We start from the raw sequence: 18,096 nt of genomic DNA on the forward strand, positions 1-18,096 counted from the left end.
ATTTAACCTTTCATCACTTCATAGCAATCCTCCAGCATCCTCGCTGCAGGGCTCTAGTGTTGTTGGACATACACCTTATCCTTTGCCAACTGTGTTTCTTTCTGGCTCATTTAAATGATCCTGTCAAAATTGAAAAGATGCAAATCGAGTTCTTGAAGATCACAGACAAGGTCATAGTCAAACAAGTACCGTATTTTTTGGTCACACTTTTTTTTTTTCATAGATTGGCTGGTTGTGCGACTTATACTCAGGTGTAACATGTATATATTAAAATCAGAACTCGGACTGGCACCCAAAATCCCCCTTCCGTATTCGTGTTGACGCCAGCGAACGATTTGTGTTTGGATTCAAAACTTCCGCTTCCACCTACAGAAAGTTTAAAATTGCTTACATAAGGCCTGGTACACACACAAGGCTTTTTCAAGTCTAAAAACATGTTTTGTTTTGGACCCTATTAATAGAGACAAATCCACACTCAACGCACCTCTCACATAAGGATAATCTTATTGGACATAAGATTGTCAGGCATTTGAAGTCTTTGGTCTGAAAGGGTCAAAATCAGGACAAAAACAACCAAATTGTGTGTACCCTGCATATATATCATTAAAAGTTGTGTTGCTTTCCTGCCAGGAACCACTGAAAAAGAAAGGAAGGACAGGAATTCCAGCAAAAGAAGATACAAATTCAAATTTCCTCATCAAACAGAAACCCAAGAAACAAGGAGCTGCCAAAAAGGAGGCCCAAATTGAAAAAGCCAGGTCTGTAGTCAAATGCCTGCCGGCATGTTTTATCGCCTTGATCGTTGCAGACGTCATGATGTCACACGTACATCTCGGTGGCAAAAACTCAAGATCAGTAAAGAAACCCTTCCATGTCATTGAACCAAGGTGGAGCAGCCGAGAAAACAAATGGAAATGGTTATAATGGTGATTTTTAGCCTTCTCTACCTCTCTTTTGAAAGTGTGAAGTCATTGAAAAGGGTGATTCGGTTCCCAGTCTCCTTGTAAAAGTGGCTGCTATTCCACTTGGCAGTCTTGCAAGCATCTCCGCGCATTTTTACGATTTATTTGTATTGTCAGTTCACTGGAGTTGCCGTACGTGACGCCGCTTGAAAACAAACAGCGCAAGGGCTTCACGTCCAAATCCACCCAACCCCTCACCAGCGTCCCCAAGACGAGACCGCTGCAGAATCCCAAATGTGAGTCTTCACCACACCCCGGGCTCGTGACCTCATCTTACTTTTGTTGTCATCTTTGCAAAGTTTGCCTCATTGTCCCCCACAGTTGAAACAAAGCTGGAAGAAGGTCGCTCTTCTCTGCTGGTCAAACTGCTGTCCACCTCCGTGCAAGAGCTCGGACACAGCAGCAGCTCGGAGGGCGAGAAGGAGTTTGCCCCCCCTGAGTGGGACATCCCCATTTGCAAAAACAGCGTCCGTAAGTGCCCATCCGGAGCTTTTTCAGTTCAAAGTTTCAGTTTTGAAATAAACGGTTGTGATTCTGTTGTCGCTTGCGGGCAATTTGATTGAGTGAGAAAGCTGCAGATTTTTTGCTAGCTTAGCGTACAATGCTTTTTGGTTAGGCTGTGCATCCAACAACACTGCAGCTTTTGTAGCTCGTTGCCCAACTATCTCCCCACTTGTTCTCTGGCAGCCATGTTTATCCCAGGAACCACTCGTTGTGTATCATCCCCCGCAATAGAGCGGCAATTAATGGCTCGATCAATTTGCATAAGACTGCCCTCCAAAACAGACTCATCTGAACAGGGCTGTTCTGGACTGGGAGCTGTTGAAATGAATGCGTGTACAAATGCGGTGCCATGACTCGTTGAATGCATAGAAGCAGACAGTCTCCAGCAGATCTCCCTCCAGACGCTAAACGCAGACCCCTTCCTCAAGCGATCGTCCACGGCGGGGGCTTGCTCTCCACCGCCCACCTCCCCCAGCCTGCTGTCCCGCGGCAGCTACAGCAGCGTCCTCAACAGCAACAGGTGAGCAACGTGCGCACGCACACGCGACGACGCAGCTCCCTGCGTGCCGTGATTCAAACTCCGGGTTTGTTGCAGTGATGTGAACCACAATAAAGCCCCAGGAAGCAAGTCTTGCTGCTCCACGCCGCTCCCCGGCAAAAATGGAAACCCCACCTTTGCCGCTGTGGCTGCCGGTTACGACAAGAGTCCAGGTAATATTATTGTTGGAATTTAGCGGGTCACTAGGACGTAAGCCCACTTAGCAATTCGTAAAAACAACTACTTCCTCAATGCGTGTTCATTTTATCGACCAAGAAGGCGTCCAATGGAAATACAACTCACACCAAGTCAAATTTAATTTGTTTGTTTCTTTCAATCTCTGAAGCTCGGGAATTCTACAAAGTCAGATCTGGGCTGCTTTTTCTTGTCCCCACCCAAGGGGTGGGCGAAGTCAGACTAGGCACGGTCTAAAATGCAACCCTCACATTTATAGTGTTGCCCCAAAAAATTGAGTCGAAACAGGATGTCGATAGCTGCTCGCCGGCTGGTCCCCGAATCCCCGGGTCGTCCTGGGCGTCTGGGTTGCCCTGACTCCAACCCTCCCTTCGTTCCCTGACTCAATCCTCCCCCTCGTTTCAAGGCCTCCGTTCCTGTAAACATGATCTAATATTTCCAATACACAAGACTATGTGACTGCATGTGTGTGTATGCGTGTGGGTATATGTCACGTTAGAGCACAGTGAAAATACACGAGAGGCAAAGGGTTTCTTTATACCATCACTGTTGATTGTACTATATGGTGTTGATATAAAACTGATTATATGTGATGACCATAAATGTGTAATGCAATTACTGTCTGATGCATATGTGGCATGCAGTTACTGTCCGATTAACATATAGCTAACAAAATGACGAATGTAAAACCATGATTATTGTGTAATACAATTAATCACTTGATTAACATTGGGTTAACTTATTGGCTAATATAAGGCCACCCATATAGAGTTAGTAATTAACGGCCTAGCTCTAATATTGAATAGATCCTTCAATATTAAAAGCTGATGTACTAGAGAAAAAAAACGAGGGCAGATTCGGAATCAGCGCAAACATCTAGAAATCTCTTGATTTTAAAAAGTGGTTGTCAAAGTGTAGAAAAAAATAAGATGTACATAATCATGAATGTGGCCTCTATACGCTCATGTGTGTCCCTACTGCATTACAACAAGGGCTGAACGTTGACATTAATTGGTGGAGAAAAGGATCAGTGATGCCTGACTTTTTTTTCCCTAAATGTTTCGTCAGCACGATATTCTGATTACATTTCTTGTATTGGACTTATTAAAAAATAAATGAAAAAAAACATTCAAAATAGCCTCTAGATGAGCTGCGCACACGGATCCACTCGTTAATGTCACATTTAAAGTGTGACATATTTTCCAAATGGATCTCTATGAAATTCCCCTTTTGTGAAATCTCCACCATCTGAAAATTAGGGCCACCTTCAGACTTGAGCGAATTGCACCTATTTGGTGGTTGTACACCAATTTGCACATTACTTGTGGTGGGTGGGTGTGCCGGAAGCCTGGACGGGAGAATCGCTGCACCATGAAAATGGACGGCGGCCTGCAAATATCCCATTAGTGACTAAAGACGCCCCTGATTTACTGTAGAAGGAAACGTTGGCCTCAAGTTATTTTTCGCCAACAGGTGGTTCTGGATCGGGCAGGCTCGAAGGCCAATCAAGGAGCCTGGCACATACGACATCAGTAGAGAGTGACAGCTCGGACAGGTACTGACGACAGACCGTAAGCGCAAGCGACACGTGACGTCACGCACAAATCCCAACATGCACATGTTTCGTTTGTTTGTGTTGCAGCTCAGGGTTGTGGAGCCCCATCGACACAATCAGCAGTCCAAACTTTAACTCGACCAACTCCTTCTCTGCTTTTGGGCCCAATAACTCCTTCAACCTGACAGGAGGTAAAAAACTCACATGGGTTGACACTAAACAGGCATGTGTAAGCCTGGATGCAGATTTTTTTTTTTTCTTTTTCTTTTTTAGCATGCCAGTCGGACTCGGCCCATGTATTTTTTTAATTTTTTTTTTTAATGAAAACCTTGTTTTAGTTTTCAGCGGAATGAGCCTCCAGAAGCCATCCGAGCCTCAGTTGAGCTGGCCCGACTTCACCACAGTGCAGTCGTCCATCTGGGACATGCCCAGTGCGGACCCCCTGCACTCCTGGCCCAGCAGCTCCAGCTCACCCACCGCGCCCACTTCAGTAAGACCCTGCCTGTCCACCCCGCCTCTGCCGCCTCCGGGTCTAAGTTAAAGTTTTTTTGTTGGTTTTTTTGCCTCAGTCACTCCTGGGGAGCAGCCACAACCCGTGGTCCACCAGCGCCGCCTTCGGCAACTCCATTTGGTCCGCGAGCACAGAGTCGTCGCTGCACCCCTACTCTCCCGCTGTCAATTCGCCCACGCTGACGGACCCCCTGGAGCCCTCACCGCCGCCCTCGACCGACATGAGCCGCACTTACAACCCGTGGAGCATGTGGCGGCCCACGCTCAGCCGGCGGAGCTCGGAGCCCTGGCCCAGTTCCTTGGAGGACGGCAGTTAGAACGACACTTAAGGCGCCGACCCGATCTGATATTTTTCTCAAGCGGGACGGGAAGGATTTCGATCACTCGCCAATACTTTGTTTTTCCCGTCGCTTTTTATTCACGGGGGGCCGGCACTTTTATTTGTTTTAACAGAGGCACACCTGCCCCTCTGCCCCTCTAAAATGAGACGTTACGGCTGGTAAGGCTGGAAGTTTGGTTCGCCACGCAGAATCTCAGTTCAGTATTAAAAAGTTTAACGTTTTTCAAGAGTTTTATTACAATTGGTTTAATGGACTTTCAGCCACACGCAGAGCAGCTCAGATTGGACAGCAACCTTGGCTCTGATTGGACGTTTAATGAAAAGGCTCCCCGTTTTAAAAGTCCAAAAACTACTTAAGTTTGAGGTTTGAATTACACCGGGGCTCCCATTTGTCAGCAAATTACAATAAAGGATTTCAGCACAGCGCCTCCTTCTGGGTCCCAATATTTACTGATTTGCAGTGATTTTGCTTTATGTGAATAACATCAAAGGGGGATATTATACAGTGGGCTTAAGAAATAAAAATTTTAATTTCAATGTATTTAGACATTTAGCAGTACCTAGGGGTTGTTTAAAAAAAAAAATAGAATCACTCATTTATAGAATATTCACCCCAACTCGATATGCTTTGCATACTGTAATTAAAAGTACATTTTAAAACCGTTAGAAGTAAAGAGATTTAAAAACAAAGTGAAGAAATGAAAAATAGCTTGAGTGCTATTCACAGGATTTTACGGTACTCTTTTGCCTCAAATAGTGACCACTTAGGACAAATATTAATGATTCACAGCTATGCACTTTTACACCTTTGTTCCCTGTCTTATACTGCCCCCAGGTGTCCAAGGTATGCACACTAGCAGTAGCACCATGTCAGTTGATGCAAAAATTAGTCTTTTTAATTATTATCCATATATGAAGGTACAATATATTTTCTTCTAATGTAATCTAATTGATTATTGGTTGAATTAAACTGGGTGTTTATTTTCCAGCGTCAGGGCTCCTAAGGGGCTGCCTGAGCGACTTGAGCAGCAGCCGTCCCAACCTGTCCTTGTGGCATTTGGTGAACACGGTTACGCTGTGCTTCTTGTTGAGCCGGCCCACGCGGTCCAGCGCCATCATGCCACGGCACATGGCTCCACGCGCACGGGGCAGCGCACGCTCTCGGCCACCACGCCGGCGTCCACGCAGGCCGCCATCGCGTATGAGTCAAAGGAGACGAAGCCCGGCCCGAAGTCAAGGTCACGCGCCTTATATATATAGATCTATATCTCTATATATATATGTCTATATATATATATATATCTATCTATATATATCTCTATATATATGTATATATGTATGTATGTGTATATATATATATATGTATGTATATATGTGTATGTATGTATATATATGTATGTATGTATATATATATGTATGTATATGTGTATATATATGTATATATACGTATATGTATATATATATATATATACGTGTATATATATACGAATATATATATGTATATATATATATATATATATGTATATATTTATATATATGTATATACATATTTTTTTTTTTAGACAATACCTTTTCTGGAACAAATTAACCCTTTTTTCTCAATTTATTTTCTCAAATAAACAATTAAGAACCTTTTTCTAAACCATGTTCTCTCACACTCACAAAAATTATTACTTTCAGTATGACGGTTATAAAAAAATATGAGTATGACTTTTTTTCTGGAAATAATTTTGTTCTCGTAAATTTACAACTGTTTTTGTTACCAAGAATATGTAGAGTTGCTGTTTTGAACCACTTAGAATTTATTTATTTATTTATTTATTTTTATAAGTAAAGGTGAATTCAACCCAAACATACCGGTACATATTTTTTAAGAATATGTTCTATACAGGCCCACTAGTTGAAACATGGCATTCTGATTATTATTGAGTTTGTGAAATATGAGTTAAGCAGCAAAATACACCCGTTTTTAGCCATATTAAAAAAATAATAATAAAAAATACTTAGGTCGTCAACCCTAATATTTTTTTTAAAGAATATTTTCTATACAGTCCATCCATTTTTAGCCATCTCAGTCTCTTCTTTCGACTGAAAATGACATTGAAGTTGCTCAGGTAATAACCAATCACAGCTCACCTTTTTTCTGAAGCTGAGCCATGATTGGTCATTATCTGAGCCCTGAACCACCTTCTCAAAGGGGAAGTCAACCAAAATTTTTTCACGAATATGTTCTATGCAGGCCCACAAAATTGAAATGATGTATGAGTTAAGCAACAAAATCCACCAGTGTTTAAAAAAAAAAAAAAAAAAGTGTATTGCATTTTTATTGCACCCAAAAAATGTGAATTCACTCTTCTGGAAAAATCACCTCACTCTTGCTCCCAGTGGCGTGAATGATCATTTTTACCTTTTTAAATAAAAATAATCTAAATAAAAAAACTCCCCTGATGTTGGGTTACCTTCCATATTGCCGCCCATGATGTAAAGTTCTTTAAGCTTTCCGGGGAAGCTTGGGTCCAGCTTGGGCATATTTCACATGCAAAGGGGTAAGGTATGTACTAAATGTTAACAAAAAAAAAATTGCTATCGACCTTTTTCCTCGTCAGTAAAATGGGCGTCCTGTGGTGTAATCCATGGTATTACATGTTGAACCACTAGAGGGCAGTGCCTGTGCCAGTTACTGTCTGTGAGGGCAGACTATACCTGTGGGTCTGGTATCACAGAAGAGAATAGTAGTCTATTTAATAGAACACAACAGTCAGTACTTGACTCGGTTAGTGACTATTACAGGGATGGACGAAACCCACTTCCGTCCTTGTTTAGTGCATACTTTAAAAACAAAACAAACAAAAAAAAACTCGTATTCTGTCCCCAAAATGGTCCCATAATGACGGACCGTTCTGACCCTCCAAAATGGTCCCAAAATGAGGGACCTCCGTTCCTGGGAAAGATATAACATATCTTACCATGCTATGTGATATTTATCACGTTAAAATGTGATAACTTACCACGTTGTAATGTCATATAATGTTAAAACTTTTTTCCGCAAAAAAATTTCTTGGGCAAAAAAACCCAAACTTTTTTAGGGATTAGGGGCTGTATTTTTTAATATTTTAAAAAAATATACATTTTACTTTTAAATCTGAAATGAAATCGATTGTTTTTGCTTTTCCATCCGTCCATCCAACCAACCTGCTCCCGCTGCCCCACTGCAAGTACTTTCAACACATTCTGACACACGGCGGCCACCGACGCGTTCCCGAACACGCAGGTGATCGCTAAAGCGCGTACGTGCGGTGCCGCCAAGGCCACCAGGATAGCCTGGGCGTCGTCGATGCCAAAATCTGTGTCGATAACGAGCAGGTTCTCAGACATCTTTGTATCGGAAAAAACGAAGCGTCAGTTTTCAAGCGAAGGAGAAGTTTGACTTTTCCGAGCGGAGTTTGAACCTCTCTCCACAGAGGAGGTGAGACGCAGGATCCTCTCGTTTGATTGGTTCGAAGTGGCGGAATCACTCTGGGAGGGACAATATGACGTAGCTATTAAAACAGTCAAAATGTATCGAAATATACTTGAAAAACAGACATGACATTAATAAATCATAATAAAATGTTTCACCAACAGTTCCCACGTGAGTATAACTGTATAGCATTCCTTTTTTGTCCAGTTACTAATTTTGTTTACTCCTATTCTCGAGAATGGTTCAATCCGGTACAGCTAATCCGGAAGTGTATACATCGAGAATTAATTGACGTCTAAGCAAGCTATTATTGCAAATGTGATAACAAAATGGCTCTACTTCTAACATTTTAATACTAACAATTAATAATAACCTCACAAGAATACGATTTTGTGTGAAAACAGCGAACCACACACCTGCTTTCATCCTGAACTGATGTATAGCCTGGCGACCGAGTACTCAGGTAAAATGGGATTTTCTTATGTTTGTTTTGTTGATGAGCAATTTTGTTAATAGATCAACGTTTTTGGTAGGGAATCACAATGGAAATACCTTCAAAGGGCAACACTGTTTATTTCGTACGACTTTTCCAAAGGAAAAACAAACTTTCATGGAATAACTGTTTTCGTGGAAAAAAAATTACGAAACCAACTAAAATGTTTGCAGAAATGCGACTATTGGAGCATTTTCTTTCTCTTTTCTTTTTTTTTTTTTATTGGACAGATTATTTTATTTAGTAGGTTTTTCCCCCTTTGGGGGAGTCTTTTCCCTAAACCTAAAGTACGATGATGGTTTTTGGGGTATATAGAAATACGACGAAAAAAGTTTATCGTAAATTGTAAGAAAAAAATATTTCTTTCTTTCTTTCTTTCTCAATAAATACGACTTAATTGTTCTTGCGAAGCAGTATTAATGTTTTCTTGGAAAATGGCCCTGAACAGAATATATTTGAAAAAAAAAAAAACTTTTTGCATCGACATTTTCTCAGGTAAAGTGAGTCGTCCATGCCAAACACCTCAGAAGGTCACGCGGGTCCGTCAGAATTGTCAAGTATGCATAGGCAGACCGTGGGCAGGGAAGAAGAGGACCGCCGCCTGATTGGCTCCCTGGCCCGGGACGCCTCCGCCGTGGTAACCCGGCGGGCGTCCAGCGGCGAGCTGCAGCTGCCCCGCGCCTTCCCGGTCACCCACTCGCGGGAGAAGTTCTACACCGTCTGCTCCGACTACGCGCTGCTCAACCAGGCAGTGAGAAAGGATGACGGAGACAAGGCCACCCGAGACTTCGAGTCGGCGGGAGCCTGCGTGGTTTCCGACGGTGACTGCGACATGGAGGACCTGACGGCCAGCAGGGATTCCAAGACCACGCTGGCGTGGGAGATCGACACCACCGACTTCAATGCGGTGTTCACGCGCAAAATTCGGAAGGGTAATATGACAGAGAAAAAAAAAAATCTGAATGCCCCAAAAAATTGAAAATATGGGAGGAAGCTATATTACAGTCGGACTTGGTATATAAACATTTTCCTTTTTTTTTTTTTTTTTTTTTTTGAGTGCCTTCATTGAGAGAGCCTTCATTCCAACTAAATTTACGGAAACCATATTTATTTTCCTGACCCCTTTTTTTTCAATACAACTTGTCTATTCACATTTGTATAATTAAGTAATTAATTTATGGTAGTTCATCAAATACTAAGTTAAAAAAAACAATTGGTTCAAATAATTATAAATACATTAATCTAAAATTCTAAATAAAAAACGGTCATGAATTATTTTATTACTACATTCCTCTGTTTTACATATATGAAAAGATATTTCTGTATCTTATCAAAATAATGTATTTTTTGTATTCCTCTTAAGGCAGCATGAAGAAGTGCAGCAGCAAGAAGATGAGGCCGGACCGAGCGAGCCGAAACCTTCAGGAAGTTCCTCCTCACCCCTCGCTGGAGGACGTCAAGCAAAGGAAAGTTCTCGACCTCCGAAGATGGTAACTATTTTTCCACATTGTATACCTGAACATATTTATTTTATATGCAGTGGTACCTTGCTGTACCAGTGGCCCGAATAGAGTTTTTTTCTTTTTATTTATTTTTTAATTTGGGCTTTTTGTGTACAACTTGTGATTTCCTTTTATTTTGGGTGCTTTTTTCACAGTTGACCGCTAGATGGCAGCACACCATTTTAAAATTGTGTAATTATAACCTAAGAGAAGATGAAACCAGGAAGTGCAGTATTTCAGCATGCCCTAGTTTTTGTTAAACTGTATTAAATGTCACACCGTTATCCTGCTTTTTATGCCTACATAAAGCAACAAATGTAGGTTCATTTTATAATGTACATATTTGGACATGATTATTGCCGTATATTATGAGATGTTTGTTAGTTTGAAAAAAAAATTGAATTTGTAATGTTTACTAACAAGAGAGGTATCCGTACACAGTACAATATTTCTATCTTGTCCATTGCACTTGCTCTCGCAATATATTATGTTTAAATATGTATTATTTTCTAAGTGTGTTTAAAGACATTAAACAAAACTTATTTCTATATTGCAACATAATTCAGCAATGTTGGGACGATTGCTGTATTTTGTTGCCAGGTACTGCATCAGCCGGCCGCAGTACAAGACGTCGTGCGGGATCTCGTCACTGGTGTCCTGCTGGAATTTCCTGTATAGCACATTGGGGGCAGGAAGGTGAAGGCCGTCGCCATCTTGGCGTCATCACACACAAAATGTCGCCTGTTGACTTTGCGTTTCCTTCAGTCTGCCGCCCATCTCCCAGGAAGAGGCCCTCCACATCCTGGGCTACCAGCCGCCCTTCGACGACATCAAGTTTGGGCCCTTCACAGGCAACGCCACCCTCATGCGGTAAGGAGAGGAGGCAATATAATCTATCCATCAATCCGTTCTCTGTACCGCTTATCGTCAGACATAAGCCTATAAATCACAGTAATAGTTGTTCTTTGCAGAGGATAAAGATTATATGCTTAGAAGTATTGTTATAATAGCACCTAGATAAAATGATATTATTATCAACAAGTGAATTCCAAGAATAATTTTAATGTGCCAAGAATATGCCTTATTCCGGAGAAAAAAAAAGCATAAATTCGGCCCCAAAAAGGGACTATATTCTGAATGGGGGAAATAAACCCACTGTTGTTCTTGAGAAAAATAGGACTTTATTCTTGTAATAACCTTTTGTTCTATTTATGTGATGAACCATGACAACTGTATCAAAACGAGTTAGCGATAAATAACTGGTTTAGTATGTTTCCCCATGAAACAACAAATTATTTTGCTGTCCCCCAAGCTAGGGCTCATGGACCCTATTTGTTTTTATTAAAAACACAGGTATCACAGGTAAGTGGGGCTTTGTATTCTCCGTTGACAGAGAAATCGAACTACAGACTCTTATTAGTTGGCCTCCAGTTGTGCCTTAACATGTGTACCTCGCACTCTCTCAAGGTGGTTCCGGCAAATCAACGACCACTTCCGCGTGCGGGGCTGCTCGTACATCCTGTACAAGCCGCACGGGAAACATAAGACTGCGGGAGAGACGGCGGAGGGAGCCTTGGCCAAGTTGATGCTGGGCCTGAGGGACGACACCATGGCCTACGTGTACCACTGCCAGAACCACTACTGCTGCCCCCTCGGATTCGAGGCCACGCCCCTCAAAGCAGCCAAGGCGTATAGGTAAGTAATTAACGCACAACATTTAATACGTTTACTCACTAACATTTTGGCTTAATTGTACTTGTCAGTGGTTTTAATGCAACATACTTTTTATTTTGTGTTTGATGTTTGACTTCATTTCACCAATCAGAGACAGTCACATGACTGCAGAAAGTCCCTTTATTTTAATTTATAAAGCTTGACTTTTGTATATTAGTTAAGAATTTTATTGTTGGGCAATATTTAGCTAAGTTGCACTTTCGAAGCGGAGCACTAAAGATCAAATTACAAAAAACTCACTAAACAAATGGACGTGAAAGGGAAATATAAAGCCTGAGTCTGAAAACAATGTGGAATATTTTCGAGTAAAATATGCTCCTGGTGTTGCACTTTGCCAGGGGTCCTCTGCCCACCAATGAGATGGAACACTGGATCCTGATCGGAGAACCCAGCAGGAAGCACGCAGCCATCCACTGCAAAAAGTAAGCCTTGTGGTCCTCCCGCCAAAGCTTAGCTCTTCTCTAAGATGGTTGTTCACGCACAGGTGGATGGACATTGTCACCGACCTCAACACCCAGAATCCGGAATATTTGGACATACGCCACATGGAGAAGGGCATCCAGAGGCGCACCACCAAAAAAGTAGGCATTTTTTTGTTCGTCAAATTTGAACTTCCGGGCTTTCATTTGGGGTATGGCTTTTTGTACTTTGTTGCAAATTAATTTATAATTTGAGGTATGCCTTACTACTTTTGGCAAATTGATTTATGACCCCGTTGCAAATTTGATTTATGATCATGTTACAAGTCGAATTTGACCTATGGCTGTATGTTTGTGTGTTTTTTTATGTCATTATACGAGGGCATATTGAGAAAATAACTGTCCTCATAAAAACCATTACCTTCAATTTGATAGGCATCCACTTGTTTTGTTTGTTTTATTACATCGCCATGTACAGTACATCGCAATATGAGGGCAAATAGACCAAATAGTTATCGATCGGGCAAGCCCTCATTTAAACCTTTAATTTGACGTGAGTTTGCGCGGTTTCTTTCAAATAGGTTTATGACCCTGTTACTAGTTGAATTAGCCGAAAAACGACGACGTTGTGGGTTCTCAGGTGGGTGGCAACCTACACTGCATTATGGCCTTCCAGCGGGTCAACTGGCAAAAGCTGGGCCCCTGGGCCCTCAACCTGGAAATGCTACGGCACGCCGACGGCGAAGGGGAGGAACCAAAGCGCCTTGCCCAACTGGGACGCTCGCAAAGCACGGGCAGCCAGAAGGACGCCCCCTGGAGGCACATGTCCAACTCTGCCGACAACAGACAGAAGAGCTCGCCCGACAGCGACATCAACGAGGATGATGAAGGGGGGAAATAACACGAGGACAACAAACAACAAGAGAACTAACTAACTAACTAACTGATGGTGGAACGGCGACATGGCATGAAACAATTTCCTCTGGTAGAATAATACGCATTCGGAAAGTTCCTAAATACAAATGACATAGAATGCATACATTATTACAAATACTGCTGTTACATGCTGAAGAACTGAAACGTTAATTTATTCTTTGTACAAAACACATAGCTGTCACATGACTTTTTCTCCTTTTTGTCATTGTAGCTCAAAATGGTCAAAACGAATGAATTTTCTGTTGTGTTTACGCGTTTTTCCAATTAAAAAAAAATACTGTGATTGAATTGAAACTGCATTTTTAGTGTTACATTTCCAGCTCTGCTTCCTCCTCCATTGGGTGACGTGTTTTTAAGTGTTGTCTCAGCTCGCCGATTTGTTCCGGACGAACGCGGCAGCAGCCACCTGACAGGACAGAAACATTTTGAAGTCGTGTAGTCTTTCATCCATCAGATGCTGCTGTGGTGAAAAAAATGATTTTTCTTACGTAGTGATGGTGAAATCAATGTGTAAATAAAATTGCCATATAATCCTTGTACAGTGCTGTTTTTCTAGTGACCCTTGACTTCATGAGGTATGACTAGGAGCTCGAATAACTTCAAAACCTTTGTTTTGAGGTTGATTTATGACTACATCATTTGAAGGCCTATTGATGAAACAATTATATATACTTTCATTTGATGTATGACTACTGGATTTTTTCTGCATATAAATGTATGGCCCCGTTACCGGTTAAAATGGACTTGGGGCTGTGTTTTTGGTTAAGTCGTCACGTGTGGGCATATTGACAAAAAGACATGAGGATCCCTGATCAAGACTTAAATTTAAGATATTACTCCATGTGGTTTGTTGAAAATTGATTTATGACCCTGATGCTTGTCAAATTTGATGTGGGACTGTCTGTTTTTCGGGTTTTAATCATTGTGTGTGCATGTTGAAAACAATTAGTGATCTGGAAAAAAACGCAAGATCTTTAATTTCAGGCCTGACTCCATATGTTTTGTTACAAAAATAATTTATGATCCTGCATAGGAGTCAAATTAGTTTGGGGCTGATTTTGTACTACATCTATTCTTCACAATGAGGACAAAATTGACATCTAGAAAATCCTCATCAAGACCTTCAATTTGAGTTATTACTACATCTGATTTGGTCGGATGTGAAGTTTCATAAAATAAAAATCATGACCTTACCAATCAAGGCAGCCCCTTGCTTTATCCAAGTGTCACTTAGATCTGGTATGGTTGCTGATGTTTTCCCTGATGTCTGCCATCTTAAACAAAATGTACAAATCAAAATTTGACTCCATAGAAATGATAAAACAAAAAATGAAACCAAGCAAACTAATACTATTGAGCAAGGCATGCTGAATTTCTACAGATTCTTAGATTAGATTTTTATATTAGATTCAATGGCATTGCGTAGTACTTTTTGGCAAATTGATTCATGGCACCTTCCAGAGTAGAGACTGCATGTTTTATTACGTCATCTGTTTGTGTGTATATTGATAAAATAATCAGAGAGACAAAAAGTCCTCGTTAAGACTAGGTGTGGTTGCAAATTGATTTATGACCCTGTTAATTGTCAAATTTGAATTATTTTTGCTTATTACGTTCTCTTATTAGAGCACATTGACAAAGTTACTTAAAGAAAGGTCAACCCCCCCAAAAAATCTTTTCAATAATATATTCTATGCGCCTGCACTAGTCTAAACATGTCATTCTGATTCATATTGCGTGTGTGGAATATATGGGTTAGGCAGAAAAATCCACCCATTTTAGCCAACTCAGGGGCGGCCATTTTGTCACTTCTGTCGACTGAAAATGGCATCACAGTTGCTCAGGTAACAACCAATCACAGCTCATATGTTTTCTGAAGCTGAGCCATGATTGGCTAAAAATGGGTAGATTTTGCTGCTTAACTCATATTCCACAAACGCAATATTTATCAGAATGCAATGTTGAGACTACCGGGCCTGCATAGAACAAATTCTTGCAAAGAAACATTTGGGTTTGACTTCCGCTTTAATAAAGTGCTCATTTTTTGTTTTGAAGTACGACTTGTCAGGCTTTGTTTCAAGTTGATTTATGACCCAGTAATTGGTCATTTTGCATAATTTATTATGATGTGGTCAAATGAGAACAATTGCAAAAAATGTGCTTATCCTGTGAAGCCTTCGTCAAGACCTTCAATTTGAAGTACGACTCGATATGGTTTGTTGAACATTTATTTAGGACTCCATTACCAGTCAAATTAAAATTGGAGCCTGTTTATTAGTTATGACAAAATAAGCAAACATTCTAACTGTAAATTCTAAAATAGCCTCTTGTCAACTCACCCCCGTTGATTGTCCCACTCCTCCCCGCTGTTTGGATACACCACCCATCTCCTATCGGGGCTCCTAAGGGCCGCCACAGAGTCCAGTAGAGGTTCCACCCACTCTGGAGGACAACAGTTGACGCCAGTGGCCAGCACTTGCGTAGACCTGCCCGCCACACGGACGCCATCTTGCAGCGGGCTTCCATCAGACAGATGTGTCCCGTCCTGACGCACCGGCACAAATTTGCATTGATGTAGTCGACCGAGCAGTGGTTATTGGTCTCTCATTACCTTGCAAGAGAAGGAAATCCAGGCGTTGCAATTTGGGAATTCCCGGAGCAGCTCCACCAAAGCTCCTGCCTCTTTGACACTCGGGATGGTCTCAAAAGCGAGGACGTCCGCTCCCGCCGTTGCCAAACACTCCAGCTGAGGCCGATGCCAAGCTTTCAACTCCTTGTAATGCGGAGATCAAGTTTATAGAACTGATCTGCCTTGTTTTGAGGAAAGATTCTCTAGGGTTTTAAGTAAACTGATTAAGGATCTTGGTACAAGTGAAATTTGCATGATTTTCCACTTACATGGGTTTGAATAAACCTTATTTGAAGAATATCATGGGCCCAACAATGGAGCCCTGAGGGACAGCGCAGCTAGTTTATGCAATGCATCTCACCTCTACGCTCATTTTGTTGGCGTATGCTCCATTATACTCTGAGCCGTCGTGGAGAAAGGCTCCGTAGGATCCCACGGACACCGCAACCGCCACAGGGCGGGTCACCCGCTTCCCGGAACCAAACGCCGTTACCACCTCTTCTGCCAGACGAAGCCCGGATGCTAGCAATTCCCTGGCGGCGTCAGAGCTAACACACAGGTGTTGAACGAAGCCTTGGATGGTGGCCTGGTAGGTGGCGCTGGTGATGACGTCGGCACCGCTCAGGAGGAAGCTGACGACGCATCACGTAGATGTCAACCAGCAGTTAAGGAGACATTTTGATTCATGATTCAACAATTCAGACAAACCTGTGATGAGCATCTTTGATAGATTGGGGATTGGTGTGTAACAGCCTGGCACTCCACAGTGGATCTCCCTAAACATAATAATAATATTAATAACAATAACATTGTGATACCTTGACCTACGATTTAATTCGTTCTGTGACCATGCTCATAACTCAATTAACTGTGAAATTTGCTGCTGCCATCGATTGGCGAATGGTCTGAAGCTTACTCAAGTTTTGTCTCGCAACAAAGCAAAAAAAGAAAGTTGACCCAGTGACAGCTCGTGACTTAAAAAAATAAAAATTAAAAAATCACAATTTTAGTACGGGTAACTATAAAAATTCTGTGCTTTTCCTTTTCTTTTTTTTTATTCTGAAAACAAGACTTTTTAATTAGATATTTTCTTATTCTTATTCCTCCTTATTTTATTAGTAGTACTTTTAATTATCACTCCTGTGCCTTTTACATTACTATAAAGAACTAAAATTAAGAAGAAGACCTCATATGTCACATTTTAGTAATTTTTTTCCTAAATCTACACCATTGGTCTGTCCACAAATGGTGGTGTTATTTTACTAAATAATTGACCAGTTTTAAGTGTGTTGAAAATGGCTTGTTCGCTTTGACCTTTGACCTATTGTTAACAACGGTGTAGTGGCAAAAGTCCACTTTTCATGTTTGTAATTCACTTAACGTATGTATTGTCACAATGAGCAATTAAATAAATGCTTCTTTTTTTTTTAATGAATTAATCCACATTTAAATCGGTCAGTTTTAACATCTTCCACAAATTGGATGAAACAATTCTTTAGAACAAAGGAAATTATATACAAATTATTTTATTGGTATCATATAAATAAGAAACGTGTAAAATATATATTTTTTGCCCTTATTTATTCATTATTTGTAGTATACATTATACAGTTAACTTGAAATGAGTATCACTGCAGTACTGTGGTATATTTTACCTCTAAACGTGCACCTTGTGCCTCCAATTCTGTTGCTAATCCGCCGTCCAAGAGCAGAACTCCCTCATTGTCCGAGTCATTTCTCAGTCGAGCTCGTAAATTCATTAAAAACAACAATGATGTGAAATAAAAGTGAAAACAATTGCTTATATTATTCATAAATAACAGTGACACAACTTGACAACCACCTCGCTCCTTTGCAGCAATGTTGTGCTTCCGGGTTCGAAGCAGGTTCAAGTGTTGCGTTTTAGTTACTCGAACTTTTAACCACCACGATTGTGATGACTTTTGCACTACCACAAAATATTTTGTATATGACGCTTTAAGACATTATTTTATTTGTAGCTTGAACACTTGCAACCACAAAGTAATTCGTTCTCATATTTGATTTTATTTCACTTGTAAGTTCTCCTCTTACCAATCCTACTCTTCCAAATCTGCCAGTAAAAGTCATTTAGTCTACCTTTTGACTGATTTATCTATCAAATTTGGAGTTGTGTTGTCTTTTGGTGAGCTACTATATTTGGTGATCAACGTGATACATTTCTTAAATTGGTAGAAATCCTTTTACCATAAATAAGCGCTCTTTGTTTGGTCCCTGAACGCATTCTACTTGTAGTATAGTTACTATAGAAACCAATGCCGCATTCAAATATCCTCCGAA

At 41.0% G+C, this 18,096-nt stretch overlaps 4 protein-coding genes across 8 annotated transcripts in view; 2 read left to right on the forward strand and 2 right to left on the reverse strand.

Moving 5' to 3' along the window:
• Positions 1 to 5,028, forward strand: part of tmem131 (transmembrane protein 131) — a 35,637-nt gene extending 30,609 nt beyond the window's left edge. For 2 of the 3 annotated variants that reach the window (XM_086046785.1, XM_086046786.1), the window contains 9 exons: positions 631 to 758; positions 1,080 to 1,198; positions 1,284 to 1,433; positions 1,836 to 1,986; positions 2,062 to 2,177; positions 3,673 to 3,754; positions 3,842 to 3,945; positions 4,093 to 4,244; positions 4,324 to 5,028. In XM_086046785.1, the coding sequence (XP_085902911.1) occupies positions 631 to 758; positions 1,080 to 1,198; positions 1,284 to 1,433; positions 1,836 to 1,986; positions 2,062 to 2,177; positions 3,673 to 3,754; positions 3,842 to 3,945; positions 4,093 to 4,244; positions 4,324 to 4,581 (1,260 nt within the window). In that variant the 3' untranslated portion in view covers positions 4,582 to 5,028. Of the gene's footprint in view, positions 1 to 630; positions 759 to 1,079; positions 1,199 to 1,283; positions 1,434 to 1,762; positions 1,987 to 2,061; positions 2,178 to 3,672; positions 3,755 to 3,841; positions 3,946 to 4,092; positions 4,245 to 4,323 lie in introns of those variants that run through there. The other variant, XM_086046787.1, reaches the window with a different exon arrangement.
• Positions 5,029 to 5,582: 554 nt separating this feature from the next.
• Positions 5,583 to 7,979, reverse strand: LOC147138722 (uncharacterized). The gene is given in 4 exon segments (XM_086047585.1): positions 5,583 to 5,743; positions 5,746 to 5,856; positions 7,064 to 7,124; positions 7,728 to 7,979. Coding segments are annotated over 4 exon segments (585 nt in total).
• LOC147138723 (basic immunoglobulin-like variable motif-containing protein) lies at positions 6,062 to 13,685 on the forward strand. 2 transcript variants are annotated; one of them, XM_086046788.1, is made up of 9 exons: positions 6,062 to 8,527; positions 9,053 to 9,489; positions 9,921 to 10,047; positions 10,660 to 10,755; positions 10,825 to 10,929; positions 11,527 to 11,754; positions 12,132 to 12,215; positions 12,260 to 12,374; positions 12,853 to 13,685. In XM_086046788.1, the coding sequence occupies exons 2-9, from the start codon at positions 9,069 to 9,071 to the stop codon at positions 13,111 to 13,113; spliced, it is 1,437 nt and encodes a 478-aa protein (XP_085902914.1). In that variant the 5' UTR covers positions 6,062 to 8,527; positions 9,053 to 9,068; the 3' UTR covers positions 13,114 to 13,685. The 2 variants fall into 2 exon arrangements, with proteins under 2 accessions (XP_085902914.1, XP_085902915.1); XM_086046789.1 differs by having other exon boundaries at positions 6,069 to 8,527; positions 12,278 to 12,374.
• LOC147138724 (uncharacterized) lies at positions 13,280 to 17,651 on the reverse strand. 2 transcript variants are annotated; one of them, XM_086046791.1, is made up of 7 exons: positions 17,433 to 17,651; positions 16,486 to 16,553; positions 16,139 to 16,409; positions 15,760 to 15,921; positions 15,488 to 15,693; positions 14,343 to 14,422; positions 13,280 to 13,554 (listed from the first exon to the last, which is right to left on the reverse strand). In XM_086046791.1, exons 1-7 carry the CDS (start codon positions 17,589 to 17,591, stop codon positions 13,457 to 13,459), a joined length of 1,044 nt encoding a protein of 347 aa, XP_085902917.1. In that variant the 5' UTR covers positions 17,592 to 17,651; the 3' UTR covers positions 13,280 to 13,456. The 2 variants fall into 2 exon arrangements, with proteins under 2 accessions (XP_085902917.1, XP_085902918.1); XM_086046792.1 differs by having other exon boundaries at positions 13,280 to 13,608.
• Positions 17,652 to 18,096: the final 445 nt, after the last annotated feature.

This window comes from Filicampus tigris, chromosome 12 (assembly GCF_054856515.1).
Source record: "Filicampus tigris isolate MCC_2025a chromosome 12, RoL_Ftig_1.0, whole genome shotgun sequence".
In the NCBI taxonomy this organism is placed as follows: Eukaryota; Metazoa; Chordata; class Actinopteri; order Syngnathiformes; family Syngnathidae; genus Filicampus; species Filicampus tigris.

What these genes read in the sequence shown, in the direction of transcription:
- LOC147138723 (XM_086046788.1), top strand. Translation starts at nt 9,069, where the DNA reads ATGCCAAACACCTCAGAAGGTCACGCGGGTCCGTCAGAATTGTCAAGT. An exon ending in GTTCTCGACCTCCGAAGATG is followed by an intron (nt 10,048 to 10,659) that starts GTAACTATTTTT and finishes TTTTGTTGCCAG; the next exon opens with GTACTGCATCAGCCGGCCGC. An exon ending in GCAGCCATCCACTGCAAAAA is followed by an intron (nt 12,216 to 12,259) that starts GTAAGCCTTGTG and finishes CTCTTCTCTAAG; the next exon opens with ATGGTTGTTCACGCACAGGT.
- LOC147138724 (XM_086046791.1), bottom strand. Translation starts at nt 17,591, where the DNA reads ATGAATAATATAAGCAATTGTTTTCACTTTTATTTCACATCATTGTTG. An exon ending in CACAAGGTGCACGTTTAGAG is followed by an intron (nt 16,554 to 17,432) that starts GTAAAATATACC and finishes TATTATGTTTAG; the next exon opens with GGAGATCCACTGTGGAGTGC. An exon ending in GAGTGGGACAATCAACGGGG is followed by an intron (nt 14,423 to 15,487) that starts GTGAGTTGACAA and finishes ATTTTGTTTAAG; the next exon opens with ATGGCAGACATCAGGGAAAA.